We start from the raw sequence: 15459 nt of genomic DNA on the forward strand, positions 1-15459 counted from the left end.
ATGAGTGAGGAAATACCAATAAATAATTATGAGTGTAATATGTAACCGAAAACATAATTACAGAAATAAAAATTGACATGTCAGCAATATGTGCCACATGTCACCATAACACATGACATGTCACCTTCGCAACATGGTTTGCATCTAAAAAATACTTATAACAAGACTTGAACTCAAGACCAACAAGTCTTAAGTTACAAGTTTTACATCTTAGCCATTTATTAATTGTATAATTTTATCCAACAAAATTATAGTTAACTTAGATAAGTAAATTGATATTTTATTATACTATTTGTTTCCGGTATGTAATGATTGAGTTTGACAACTAAACAATGTTTATAGCAAGACTTAATCTCAAAACCAAAATGTACAAATTAAACTAGCAACCCGGGGCATCGCCCGGGCCACACACTAGTTGTATAATTAAAAATAAAAAATATATAATGACATGTGGCACATTGAGCTGAAAAAGATGATAGGGAAGTGTAATAGAATGATGACATATGTCTTTTTTGGTTTGCTTTTTTAAATACTAACTAAGTATAGATATAAATTAGTTTTAGGGTAATAATTAACAACTTTTTTTTAGGGGTAGTAATTCACAAAGACTCCCTGATAGTAATTGACAAATTTTCCTAATCGTTTGAATATAAGTCGAACTCAAATATCTTAGGCACTCTTTCTCACAAAAAAAAAACAAATATATATATATATATATATATATATATATATATATATATATATAAGTCGAACTCAAATATCTTAGGCACTCTTTCTCACAAAATTTTGTTTTTTTTAAAAAAAAAATCTTAGGCACTTTAAATAAATAAAAAAAATTAAAAAGAAAATTTAAACATGAGGAGTAGTTTTTTTTTTTCAATATGAACTATGAAAGGAAAAATATTCCCATAATTCAGGATAGCCGATAGCATTATAATCTTCTTTTTAGTTCAATCTTTTGTCTTATCAACTATGAATTGAAACATATTCTTTCATAATCACCGTTTGCCACCGTTGAACTTTTGCACTATTTGTATACCAATTTGACCACATTTTTCTATGTTATATTAATAAATAATTGTTTTATGGTTGGTTTACTCGATCTCAAATCTCATTTTCAAGATATCAACATAATAAAATTTTGCTACTTTTGAAAAAATATTAACGATATAAATGGTCAAGGTTGTGTATGACAAACAACAAATCTCAATGTTTTTTTTTTAAAAAAAAATAAAAAAAACAGATCTCAATTGTACATACCAATTAACTATTTGTGATGGGGTCGTAACTCCTACAAATCACATAATATTGGTTGAAATGGTGACAAATAATTAAAGTAATTGTAAAAGTCATTTTCTTACCAAGTATATGGTTTAGATATTTTATAGCAACATTATTAATAATATAAATTTATTTTATCATATACAAATTTTAAACAAAATCGGGTGTATGTACATTATTGTATGTATATTCACCCTTACTTAATAGTTTGGAAGGCAAGTATATTAAGTCATCATTGATGAATGCATGTCAATTACCTTGGTTAATTTTTGAAAATGATACCCAGCATACAAGATCAAACCTCGTTACATTACTGAGTTGATTAAGTTTTGAAATTCCATCGTTTGAGATCAAACCCTATCTACATTTAAAAAAAAGAGGAGGAGTAGTAGTGATAATATTAATATTATTATTAATATTAATATTAATAATAAGTAAATTTGTATCTTTTTTGCTAAATCAAATCTAATTGAATGCGCCCTTAAAAAAATCTAATTGAATGATATGAAGTGAGAGGTCATTCTTGATTATGGGCCCTTGATCGGGGAAAATGAATTTTAACGGGCCTAGACATGAAAAAAAAGATCTTATTACATAGTGATTTCAATATATATATCTTCTCTGAGATTGGAGGTAGTGTATTAAAAGAGTAATAAAAGTCAAACTAGAAAAAATACACTTAATTTAATTAAAGAATATGTCAAAGGAGATAAAGCGTTTTATGAAATGACAAAGTGATAACACGAGGAAAAGGGATTGATGGAGGAATTATTATCCTCGTTTGCCTGGTAATGGCTACTCGCCTTCCCCCTTGTTTACCTTAAAATGAGGATAACAATCCCCTTTTCTTCACCCATCGTCACCACAAAATCACTACATAATCACCCTAACAAGTACACCATTACTATCTCCTTGCACTTTTTTTTCCCTAAGAGAACGACAAAAGGTGAAATATTTCCATATGTCGAGATAACATTATAATCCTCTACTTTAGATTGATCTCTTGCTTTTTCATTCATTAATAATCGCAACAATTACCTTTTGCACTATTTATGATATACGGAGTATTATTGTTGTTTTAGTTTATATATATATATATATATATATATATATATATATATATATATATATATATATATATATATATATATATATATATATATATAAAATAGTTCTGTAATAACAGGTCATATGACATCTACAAAAGAAATTTGAATACATAACATAATGAATCAAATAATGGTTTTTTTCTTAAAAACTACGATTATTAAATTAGGTAGATTTTGCATTATGTTTTCCCTTATATCACTCGTGTTAAATTAGAAAGACAATATAACAATTCTTTATATTTGTCAGGTTATTTATCAACTGAAATTCATCTGATTTTGCGAGTTTTTCATCAATGAAGTAATTTCACAGCAATTCATTAATTAGTCTAAGATTTTAAAGTAAGAAAAGTCCCTTGGCTCATCAGAGTCAGGTGGGGACAAACATATATTTAAAAGAAGATTAAAAACCCTGCCTTTTGAAGAATATGCAAAAAAAAAAAAAAAAAAAATCTTGTTTTTCGAAGGAGATAATCTTTAGCAAAATTGTTGATTTATCAATTTAAATGTATGTATATATTTAAAACATTAACTTTCTAAATTTTTTATTAATAGGATATTAAAGGTGTATACAATTGTATATTGACAAACATGATATATCCATATGTGATTATGTGAACCAATTATATACAACTTATTGGAATGGGGTCTTAACTCATATGAATCACATAAGTTTGATCAATATGGTGACAAGTAATTAAACATGTGATTGTAAATGTCACTTTCTTACCATGTGTTTTTTTTTTAAAAAAAAAAATAAGTTTATTATATATTTTCATTTATGCCGACTTTATCCTAATATAATTAGGTTATGTTTGGTTCACTAATGTTATTTGAAATTATATTATGCAAACTTATAATATTTTGTCTAAATTTATTTCTTGAATTTATATCACTACAAGAAAATTGATTTTAACAACAGGAGGAGTCGTTGCCAAAAAGATCTTTAGGCTTTAGCAACGACTTTGCATTGTTATGGCAGATGCCGTTACTAAAGGTATGCAACGACTTTTTTTCGTTGTCAAAAATGGTTTTTTGGCAACAACATATACGTTGCAGAAAACAGGTAGTTGCAATATATACCCCCACTATTATTGTAATAAAGGAGATTGTTGCGAAATAAAAGATTTTTGGCAACAGATTTATTTGTTGTCAAAATTGTTTTCTTGCAACGTACATATTGTTGTGAAAAATACTAGGAATCCTGACTCTTAGTTTTCGCAACAATAAAAATTGTTGTGCAAATCATAGTAATTTAGTGAAGAAAAAAAAAATAAAATAAATATTTCACACAAGTTTAGATGAATAAAAAAATAGCCAAAATAATTGGAATACATAAATTATTTAATTAGAATCGTACATACATAATTCTGAATATACCAATATATAATTACACTAAAACTATTGTAACATAGTCCAAAATACAAGAATAAATAATTCATTACAACACAATCCTTTTGGCTAGATCTTTCATTCAGGATCATTCTCGTCCTTACATTCAAACTAACCTGAAAAGAAAAAAAAGAAAAGAATGTGAAAATATATAAAACAAAAACAACAAAGAAACTATATGTATCCTTAAAAATTATAAAATAACAACCTACAATTTTATAGATAATGTACTATTAATGTAAGTTATAACACTTATAACACCAACACTTTAACAACTCATATAAAACAGATGAAAAAACTAATGTACTTCATATGTACACATCCTAAAGTTTAAAATCCTAAAATATACAACACTAATGTACTTCATATGCACACATCCTAAGATTTTTAGAAGTTAAAATCCTAAAATAGTTTATTAATACTCCGTAATATATAGTGATTAACAAAAAATTTACAAGTGCACGTACGTGAATACTTTCACCATCCACAATGATCAAAATATAACAAAGAGTAATAATAAGGTAATGCATCTCAAACTTATAGAAAAACTAGGTTAGACCCCGTGCCATGCACGGAAATTTTTAATAACTTATTTTAAATTAACATTGTATAAGTAAATTTACATATGTGAATATTATGATGGATTATAAAATAGCCTATTTGTCAAGCAGATCTTTTAAAATATGCATTTGATTGTGGAAGGATACATGCATACATCAAATATTTTTATTTATGTAAATAAGAACTTTGTTTTATATTTAAGTTTATAATTGGCAATAAATATTAGGACGGATCAAATCTTTTTATTTATGTATTTGTTTTTTAAATGGATTTTTTTAAAAACAAAATTTAAAAATAATATAATCGACACACCAGGAAATGACACGTGTCATTGATGGTGTGTCTTTTAGTATTTTATTTAGTATATAGTATTGATTGATGATTGATGATGATTATCAAATGAAAAACAACACATAGCTAAAAAAAAAAAAAAAAAAAAACCCACCTACCTCCACATATAAATATAATACACATGCCTATGATCTTCTAACTCACTAATAAATATGCATGATTCATTACATTAGGCAATCCCAATAATATAGAAAATAAAACTATACAATAGTATCAAGCTTCAAATTATGCAATTCCTTGCTACCTGCTAGTACTAGAACAAATATGTTATGGTGTAGCCCTGCAGGTGAGTAATAAAGGTCGATATCAATGGTATTATTGCATGTGGCATTTTTCATATTAAACAACCCCTTAATGAAATATTCACAAGTAGCTGAGTTCATCTATCTTTGAAGAGAAGGGGGAAAAAAAAACAATTAAATTATATTATTTTAAAGAGTGCTGACAAGTACAATTTAAAAATAAAAGTGTTATGCAAACATGATACTTAGGGCCTGTTCTCTTTAGCTAATTTTCAGTTCAGTTCAGCTCCAATAAATTTAGTTTAGTTCAGTTCATTTCTTATCTTAATTTCTTTCTCTTATAAAATATGCAGTTCAGTTCAGTTTAACTCTAATAAGTTCAGCTCAGTTCAATCAATCACAACAGGCCCTTACTAGTTTGGTGGTCTCTACACCCACACTATTATTAAGTTAAGATAGTTGATAAAATCACAGCTTGCAAAATTTTGGCCAAGAAATAAGCATTATAGATCTTGATGATCAATCAAGTTATATTTCTTTTGCGACTAAACATCAATGGAGCTCCGTCAAGAACGATGCAAAGACATCTATCTAAAATTATCCAGGAGCAGTTCAGAAGCGATGTCATTAGTTTAGGGATATTTAATTCTTGTATTGAGAATTTAGATTTCTTAAGAGATGATTATACGTGCCGAATGGCTATTATTTATTGAAATCACCTCTCCCTATTCCATTAAAAAAAAAAAAAAAAAAAAAAGAGTGGAGTGTACTATAATGTTATTTTTGAATTCAGAATATGGTAACAACTTACAAGTAAAGTAACACAATTGCTAGCATGTATATGATGCTATTAATCTATTTTATTACCTTGTTAAAATTAAATGAATGACTTTTACAACTAAAATACCTTTCATTTTCTTCTAATTACATTTTTAAATTTTAATGCTAATTTTCTCTTGCATTCATTATATAACATTTTGTTGAGCCCGTATATAATTTATTGTATTTAGTTATGGGCTAAGTTTAAGGCCCTTGCTTAGGTTGTGTATATATACCACATTAACAATCAATACAAACACGAGAATACACATTCTTGACATGGTATCAGGCCTAACCTAAAATTAAAACCCTTGCTTTCTCTCTTCTCTTGCTCACGCATCAACCATGGAAGACGGGAAGCTTGATCCTTCATCTCCTTTCTATCTCGGTGCTGGAGATCAACCGGGAAACCTCATCACTCACGTGATTTTGAAAGGCGACAACTACTTGCCTTGGTCGAGGGCAATCACGTTGTCTCTCCGATCTCGTCGAAAATTTGGATTCGTTGATGGTACAATCACGAAACCCCCAGAAAAGAAGAAGCTCTTGGATTGGGAGACGGTTAATTCAATGATCGTCTCGTGGATTTTGAGGTCTATGGAACCTAAATTAGCGGCATCACTGCCTTATTTTGAAGAAGCAAAACTCTTGTGGACTTACTTGGAGCAACGGTTTTGCGTTTCTAATGTACCAAGGTTGCAACAACTACGGTCGAAAATTACTGATTGTCGACAAACTGGTAGTATGTCGATTAAGGACTATTACACTACTTTGATGTGCTTGTTTGATGATCTCACGAGACTCAAACCCTTACATGGCTGTGAATGTGGGCTTTGTACTTGCAATGTTGCGGGCAAATTCGCAAAAGACAGGGAGGAGGAAGTGCTGCATCAATTTCTAATTGGCGTGGATGACTCGAAGTATGCGGCTGTGCGAACCAATTTGTTATCGCAGCAGCCACCAATTGACTTGACTCGTGCTTATCAAGCACTGCTTCAAGAAGAAGAATCACGGGGCATTGCTCAAGGCAGAGCACAAACCGAGGCAGCAAGAGATGCTCATGCTTTTGCTGTCTCTGCTGGGCGTTCGAAGGGACCCGATCGTCGAGATAAATCCAAGCTGTTTTGCTCGCATTGCAAGAAAACAGGGCACGATGTGGAGGGCTGCTTTGTTCTTCATGGGTATCCTGACTGGTGGCATGAACTCAAGCGTGGGAAGGGGTCTGCTCGTTCTTCTTCCACACCTACTGCTGCTACTTCTTCTAACACGGCTTCCGGGAAGGGGTCTGCTCGTGCCAATGCTGTGACAGGGGTTGTTGCTTCGACAGGGGCAACCTCTGGCAGTGGGGATAATCTTTCCCTACAAGATCTCAAACCCGAGGACATTCGGGTTTTACTTAATATGGCTTCTCTTCAACAAGACCGTATGCAAGGTGAGTGTTTGTCTTCTTGGATTATTGATACGGGGGCATCGCATCATGTTACCGGAAATGAACATTGCTTGGTGGATGTTCGGTTGATTTCTCCTTCTCCCGTGGGACTTCCGAATGGGGAACAAGCTATGGCCTTGAAGGAGGGTCGAGTACTTTTGGCAGACACTATAACATTGGAGCATGTCTTATTTGTTCCCAATTTACAATGCAATTTAATATCGGTGTCTAAATTGATTGATCAATCAAATTGTTTTGTACGATTCACTGATTCTTTGTGTGCTATACAGGACCAACGTTCGGGGAGCCTGATTGGAGCCGGTGAACGGAGGGACGGACTCTACTTTTTTCGGCGTATTCCTACAGTATGTGCGGTTCAAGCTCCTGCGGTGTCAGAATTTGAGTTGTGGCATAGAAGACTTGGGCATCCGTCGGATAGAGTGGTTAAGTTGATTCCACCTCTTCGTAGTAGTTCTGCAAATAAATTTTTGAATAAAGCTTGTGGTGTGTGTCCTCAAGCCAAACAACATAGGGATAGTTTTCCAAATAGTGATAACAAAGCTACTCGTATCTTTGAATTAATTCATTGTGATTTATGGGGGTCGTATAAAACTCCCTCTACTTGTGGTGCACATTATTTTTTGACTTTGGTTGATGATTATTCTAGAGGTGTTTGGGTTTATTTATTAAATAATAAAACCGAGGTTTATTCCGCATTTTGTTCTTTCTTTGCTATGATTGATCGTGAATTTGGTGTGTCTGTGAAATTGGTGAGAAGTGACAATGGCACTGAGTTCAATTGTATGGTTCCGTACTTTAGGGAACATGGCATTTTATTTCAAACATCTTGTGTTGGGACACCCCAACAAAATGGCCGTGTAGAACGCAAACATCAACATATTTTGAATGTGGGACGTGCATTAATGTTTCAAGGGAATTTGCCTATTGGTTTTTGGGGGGAGTGCATTCTTGGGGCGGTTTATTTGATTAATCGTACTCCTTCTCGTTTTCTACAAAACAAAACACCATATGAGATTTTATTTGACAAAGAACCTAGCTTTGATGAGTTACGTGTTTTTGGCTCCCTTTGCTTTGCACATAATCAAAAATCCAAGGGGGATAAGTTTGCTCCTAGAAGTCGGCGGTGTGTGTTTTTAGGATATCCTCATGGTAAAAAGGGTTGGAGATTATACGACCTTGAAACGGGTGAGATTTTTGTGTCCCGTGATGTGAAGTTCTTTGAGAACGAATTTCCTTTTGCTTGTGACAAAGACTTGAATGTTGGCTTCGAAACTAATTTTGTCAAGGAAAATTCGAATGCGGATAGTGTGGGAGTAGACCTTGATTTTTTGGATGACTTGGAAGCGGTTTTAGAGGTGAGTGAAGCAAGCCGTGACACAGAACATCAGACCACTGCCGAGGTCAGGACAGGGACTGCTGCTGCTAGCAGTACAGTCCACAACCCACCTGTGGCAGGTGGCACTGGCAGCAGCCAGGCTGTGGCTGGCTCTGCTGGTCTGGACAGCAACGCTGCTGCTGGCAGCAGTCTTGGGCAGCAGCCAGACGCTGCTAGCAGCAGTCTTCAGCACCAAGCAGAAGCTGCTGGCCGTGGCAGCAGTCTTAAGCAGCAGACAGCAGCTGCTGGCCACGGCAGCAGCTTTGTGCAGCAAGCAGAAGCTGCTGGCAGCGGCCTTGGGCAGGGGGCAAGGGCTGCTAGCAGCGGGGGTGGCTCATCTTCACTTGACATTGATCGTGGGGGTCGTGTGCGACGTCCACTGGTTGGCATAAAGATTATGTGGCACATACTGTACAAGCAACGAGTCCTCCTAGTTCACCTACTCCAAGCTCCTCAGGTACTCCTTATCCTATAACACACTATGTGAATTGTGATAATTTTTCCACACGACATCGTATATTTCTTGCAGCTGTACTTGCAGGCACTGAGCCCCGTAATTTCAAAGAGGCTATGAAAGATGCAGGGTGGAGAGAGGCAATGCAAAAAGAAATTGCAGCATTGGAAGACAATCAGACTTGGGTAATGGAACCGTTACCTCCAGGGAAAAAGGCCTTAGGGTGCAGATGGGTTTATTTCTTGACACATTTAATAATCACTTATCATTTTCTAACATTAATCCTCTAATAATTTGAAAAAAAAAATAATAAAAAATTGAAGAGTATTATTTACTCTGGCTTTTCACTTCCATTAGTTAGAGTCGTGCTCCTTATTTTTTTCAAGAATGCAATGTTATTGACAAAATCATGCAATGTATGTCGGTCCGTCCTTACTTAAACAATTGGGGAGGCAAGTGTATGACCCTTTGAGGAAAGCAAGTGTATGTCAATTGGTAATTCATCATTTTTTTTTATTTTTTTTCATGTTAATTATTTTAGTGCGTTGTTGCCAAAAATAAAATAAAATTTAGTTGGTTAAATTTTGAGAATCGTACCAAATATTTGAGATCATGCCTCGTCCACATACAACACAATCTTTTACGGACCTCATTACATAAATTAAATAAATAAATAGTTGAATTGAAAGAGAGGTTGTACTGTTGTTCTTGATTATGGGTCCTTTGATAGGGCGGATATTTTACAGTACCAAACAACATACGTGAAAATAACATTTCATTAGCCTTATTGTGTGTAGGTCTTCTTCTTTCATAATTTCAATAACTACCCATCTATCCTCTTATCAATATTGTGTATACACATGATTTCCATCAATACATGTTTGTGTATGTCGATTGAAAATCATCTAAGTTATTAGCCCTCTCTTCTTTCACTTTTTCCAAGGGTTGGATCTAAGGTCTCAACTCAGCCTAAAAGGATCCGATCATGAGTTAGTAAACTCACCTTGTTCCAGACTCGACCCATTAAACAGGTCTTTTCCCAAATTCTATTTTACTAAAAAAAATACGAAGTAAATATTAAGATAGAGTATGTAAGACGATATACTCTATGTTTTATTCCCTTCATTTCGTTGGAAGGCAAAAGTTTACCAACATTGCACCGCGTAATATGAAAACACAATACTAAATAAGGTCTATATCATAGAAACAAGCGCACAATGTTTTATTGTGCACCAAATAAACACATAATGTAAAAGACCATGCCTTGATTATACTTTATCTGTTTTAGGCTAAATGCAACATGTTGATTAATAACTCTAGTTATATGTGAAGTATTACATGTGCTTTTATAATTTATATGTTAGTAAAAAGAATCACGGTAAGAAGATGATACTCTGTACTTTGCAGGTAAATAATGAAAAAAGACAACATGTTATATCAAACGATTTATAAATAAGTTAAAATTATAAAAAGTTGATTATATGAAATATTTATCAAAACGTTTCTAAACATTTTAACAAGATCGTACTCAAATGTGTGTTATCATATTTTAATATTTTTCATTTCAACGAACGGTCTAAACATATCAAATTTATTACGATAATGATTAAAAACGTGTAATGACAAACGTGCTCAGTAGATGCAACATCATATATCCGAGTGTCTTTTCACTCATCGTGCACTCGTGTCCATGATCAATGATGATTCGTTACACTATGCATAAAAGAGGAAAGGCAAATTCTTTCCTTTTCTATTCTAAACCCAGAAAGAGTGGAGCTTTGGAGCAAGATCTGCGCACAAGCCTTTTGCCAACAACATTCCCAGCAACAATCGTAAACATCGCATTCCTCTAAGGCAGCTGATTCAACTTATTGACTCCCAATTAAGCCACCATTATATCTCTGTTAGTACTTTATTCTTTCTTGCTTTTCTTTTGTTTTATTTTATTAATTTTCTTCCCAAAATATCTTTGAGAGTTTATGATATTTGTCTAATTATTAATGGGGTCAATTTAATAAGTTTATAATTGATGGGGTTTACTTTAAATTGTTTATATATTGGCGCATTAGTTGTTTGATTACTGAATTAATTTGTGCAATTGTTGGGTTGAAATAATGGGTTTGAGCTTTTGATTATGTTTGGGAATTAGGGCTTGCATTTTTCTCATCATTTGGTTTTGATTATTGATAATTAGCTGTGTTGTTCAGCTGATTTTGTTATTTGGTCATTGAATTGATTGATTCGATTGTTGGATGAAAATGTTTATGGTTAATTGTTGATACAATTGATTGATGCCCAATTTCACGTTTTCGCCGATTGATCATCATCGAAGTTATGTACAAGTATATATTATCCGATTTTTAGTGTAAATGAAGAAAAAGGGAGAGTTATTAACACTTTTCTAGATTATTCAAAAATTGGATATTTGGATGATAAATTATCAACTCTTTGTTGAATTTTCAAGGCCCCATTTTCACAATTAGACCGCCGTGTGTGCAAGAGTAGTTGACCTATAATTATTTGAATACAAGTTTATGAATCAAAGACAACATTATTGAAGTTGCAGCCCTTGCAGGTCTATCAAGTTACAGTTTTTATATTCAATAAATGGGTTCTTCATTAAAAGGCCCATAATTTTATATTTCGCAAAATCAGCATTCAAGTGTTTGTAGAGGAAAATCATTGTTAATAGTGTCAAAGATTGTTGTAAAATCAGAGCTGTGCCCAAGTGCATTATGATGATATTTTGAGGGTTTAATAGTGTGATATGAAAGGGTTAGTATTAAAGGTTGTGGTGTCACATTTGATCACTCGCACTAGGTTGTTAATCAAAGGTTGTGTGCTCAGATAGCTAGAGTAACAAGCACATCTACTTGATGAATAAGAAGAGGAACATGCTAATTTACCTGTGAAATGAGATGATGCTATTGCCTTGATCTGGGTCTCAGGAACAGGACTGAAAGTGGAGCCAAATATATAGTTTTACCAGGAATGTCGAGAGTTAATTGCATTGATTTGAATGTTTATGAGCTAGGATCCTGATCTTTTATAGCGTTTGTTGTAAGGATGTGCACATTCAATGACCCATACCTTATATAGGAGATACACTTGGTAGACATTGTTTTTTATTTGTGAAGTGTTGATTTGGTTGCTTTGCTGGGATTTGAGCAATAATTGTGAATTCTTTGCTATCTTATGAGAAAATTGAGTTTGAGTGTTAATGTAACAAAGGTTGACTATGAGATTCTTGGAGTACTATTTGACTCCAGAAGCTAGAGCACTTCATGAGTGCTGTCTGATTCATTCGATCGTTGCTGAATGAAACTAAAGGTCTTCTACTCTTCATTATACATTGGTGCAGTTTCGTAAAGTATTTGGGGTTAGACTAGACAACCTGTTCCCATTATGTTTTGGATACCTCCCCGAAATCTGACTAGCCTGTGTAGAATTCGATAGGTTATAACTCATGGCAATACTCCTTTATACCAATTTTTCCATGTTTATCGTAGAAAAGGCAATTTTTGCTGAAATATCTCTTGACCGACTTTTGATTATGTATGAGCCTTTCTCAAGTACCTTATAGCAAAGATCTTGATCTTTTTGTGAGATTTTGCCTTCATTCTTAGATCATTATATCAATCCAGGTTGGGATTAGGGAAGATGATATTAAGGCAATTGGAGCACATAATGTTGTCACAGACTTTTACTACCATTACCAGGGGTTCTACTCTTCAGAGCATGAGGTGTTCCTCCATCACCCCACTCTTCATTTCATCAAGAGGGCTTCAAACTTTCTCCACCATGACTACTAGTTCCTGCAAGAAGGCGGGTTTCAGGCCTTTCTTCTCTGTCTGTCAAGTTTACAGCACATGTATCTTTTGTGACAGTAAAACTGTATATGAATAATGAAGAAATTTTGCAACCCCTAATCATTAGCACATGTAACATGCAGATGGAATCAGAGTCTTTTGTGTTTGGGCCTTACAAAATAGATCCAAAAGAAGTATTTTACTCTACTACTCTCTCTTATGCCATGGTGAATTTGCGCCCTCTTCTTCCTGGTAATCCTTATCTTTTTGTTTATTCTGTTTAATATAATTCAGCATCAGTTTTCTGTTAACCATATTGGTTAATTTTTTTGATGTTTTATATACTCATCTAGACAGATACATGATTGGTTCTTCGGTGTCCTAACATGCAGTGTAATTATGGCATTAATCGACTGCTCAGTTTATAATTCTTACATGTTATGTATATAAAGAAAACTTTTTCTTGTACAAGGGCTCAATTAGAGAGAATAGTTATGAATGGGAGACATAAATACATAGTTTTCTGAATTTCTAGATGCTTAGAGCCTTAGATCAACCCTTGTTTTCTTACTTTAGATGGTTGCGTTCAAAGGAAAAGCTTGAATGTACTTATCTATTTTAAGGAAATCTATTTACAAGAACTATTGTGATTTGTAAAATATTTAATATATTGTGTACAAGTAGGTGAAAAGCTAACATGCACCTAATTAGTCAATAGTCAATGAAACAGAAAGTAGTGTCTTGGTGTGGGTTTTTGTTTTTGTTGTTGTTGTTGTCGACTTGCTGGGGATCTAGGGAAATTTTTCAAACTTATTGATCTTTTTGCTCTACCTTTCACCATCAAGCCTATTTCCATTATCTAAGATACCTCTTTTATTTTTTGTTCTTTTGCAGGTCATATCCTTTGATTTTTTAAGACATCAAGTTCCTTTTACAATTCCATGTTATGTAAATTTTTTACTATATAAGTTATTTTATGACAACAATAAATGCTTTCACAACTGTAGTACGCCGCTCACACTGCATGCAAGTATTAATAAATGCTATATACAAGTCAAACTTTATAATATATCCGATAGTGAGATAAAATAAGATTATAAGATTAAACATCATATTCTGCTCGTATTCATTTCAAGCATCAGGCATAGTGCCTTCTCTCATTGTCTTTCTCAGGCTCTATATTTAAACTTTGCCTGTATTTTACTCAAAGACAGAGAGCTTTCCCTACTAACCTGATGCAGGTTTCCGTTTAAGGGTTTGCTGTTGTACTTCTGCTTCAAATCAGTCGACTATATTGACTTATGCTTGATCATCTTACTTTGGTATGTGGGGTGAGTTTGCTAGTAATTGGTGTACTTGCTGATGGTAGCACTTTAAACTAAGTATTTTTCACTTGTGTGAGTTGTGTCAACAACTTAACAATAAATGGCGAAGTTCATGATTTTCATATGTATGATAATTTTAATGCATTGTTGCCATACTTTAATGAGTTTAATGACTTTAATCCAAAGTTGTAACTGAATTTATGAATTAATGTATGTCAATGCTTGTGTTTTCTGTTTGCTTGGTTTACTTAACATTTCTTACATGTACTCGTCTGCCCAAGGCGTGAAGTAAAGCGCTTTGCCGATCTCACTGGTGATGAGACCTGTGATTTATGGCTCACAGCACAAAAAATTGGCAGCAAGTTGGAGCATTACCATAAAGCATCATCACTAACTCTTGCAATCCAAGTACGTACAGTAACATCACAATATCTTGTTGGCCTGTTATGTACTCTTCAATTCAGTTTTTGTTGGTTGATTATTGTAAATTTGTAATTGATACTGCTAAATACATTTTTTCTGCTTCATAGTGAATGTGCTGCAGGAAGCAGCATCTTCCATTTCTATAGAATTATGTGGGAATGTAATTGTATACATGATTAACTATCCGTAATCAGTTCTCCCTTAAAATTAGAAATTAATGCATGCCACCCTTTTTGACAAGTCAATTTGACTATGCAAGTATATTATGAAATATCAGGATGGGCCTCAAGCAGGACAGACCGTACCACATGTCCACATTCATATAATTCCCCGGAAGACTGGTGACTTTGAGAAGAACGATGAAATCTATGATGCGGTAAGCTTAGTTCCTTTACCATAGATGATTAGATTCTAATTCATCTCTCAATGTGTAAGTGTGTAGCTTGCTCACTTAACCCTTTCCTCGTTTGTGGAACCAGATATCAGGAGAAGGAATTAGCTCAAAAGCTGGACTTGGACAAGGAAAGGAAGGATAGAACCCTTGAAGAAATGAATCAGGAGGCAGAGGAATACAGGGCTCTGTTCAAGTAACTATTAAGCGTTGGTGCCCATATTTGCTTCATATTTCGCCGATTTACTTTCTTGCTCGTTTGGAACACTCTTGATTTTTCAGAAACTGGGTATTATGCACTAACTATTGATCTACAATATGATTGAGAAATTTAATGCTAGGTCATGCAATACTAGATGCTTTACTATTTTTATATCTTTCTTCAATCTAACTAAAACTCAATTGCTGATGCTCTCTGAAAACTATATCCTGACAAAAAGATGTGTTTATTCAAGCTTAATCCTATTTATTTTTTATGCA

The 15459-nt window shown here is 33.5% G+C and overlaps 2 protein-coding genes across 3 annotated transcripts; both read left to right on the forward strand.

Moving 5' to 3' along the window:
* Nucleotides 1-6097: 6097 nt before the first annotated feature.
* Nucleotides 6098-9052, forward strand: LOC145618973 (uncharacterized). The gene is made up of 2 exons (XM_081673578.1): nucleotides 6098-7685; nucleotides 8115-9052. Exons 1-2 carry the CDS (start codon nucleotides 6098-6100, stop codon nucleotides 9050-9052), a joined length of 2526 nt encoding a protein of 841 aa, XP_081529704.1.
* A 1673-nt stretch (nucleotides 9053-10725) lies between these two features.
* LOC145620326 (bifunctional bis(5'-adenosyl)-triphosphatase/adenylylsulfatase FHIT-like) lies at nucleotides 10726-15459 on the forward strand. 2 transcript variants are annotated; one of them, XM_081674973.1, is made up of 6 exons: nucleotides 10726-10934; nucleotides 12676-12856; nucleotides 12984-13094; nucleotides 14427-14573; nucleotides 14866-14964; nucleotides 15068-15459. In XM_081674973.1, the coding sequence occupies exons 2-6, from the start codon at nucleotides 12692-12694 to the stop codon at nucleotides 15122-15124; spliced, it is 579 nt and encodes a 192-aa protein (XP_081531099.1). In that variant the 5' UTR covers nucleotides 10726-10934; nucleotides 12676-12691; the 3' UTR covers nucleotides 15125-15459. The 2 variants fall into 2 exon arrangements, with proteins under 2 accessions (XP_081531099.1, XP_081531100.1); XM_081674974.1 differs by lacking the exon at nucleotides 12676-12856 and having other exon boundaries at nucleotides 10731-10934.

The sequence above is a fragment of the Chenopodium album genome, chromosome 27 (genome assembly GCF_948465745.1).
Source record: "Chenopodium album chromosome 27, dcCheAlbu1.1, whole genome shotgun sequence".
NCBI classification, from domain to species: Eukaryota; Viridiplantae; Streptophyta; class Magnoliopsida; order Caryophyllales; family Amaranthaceae; genus Chenopodium; species Chenopodium album.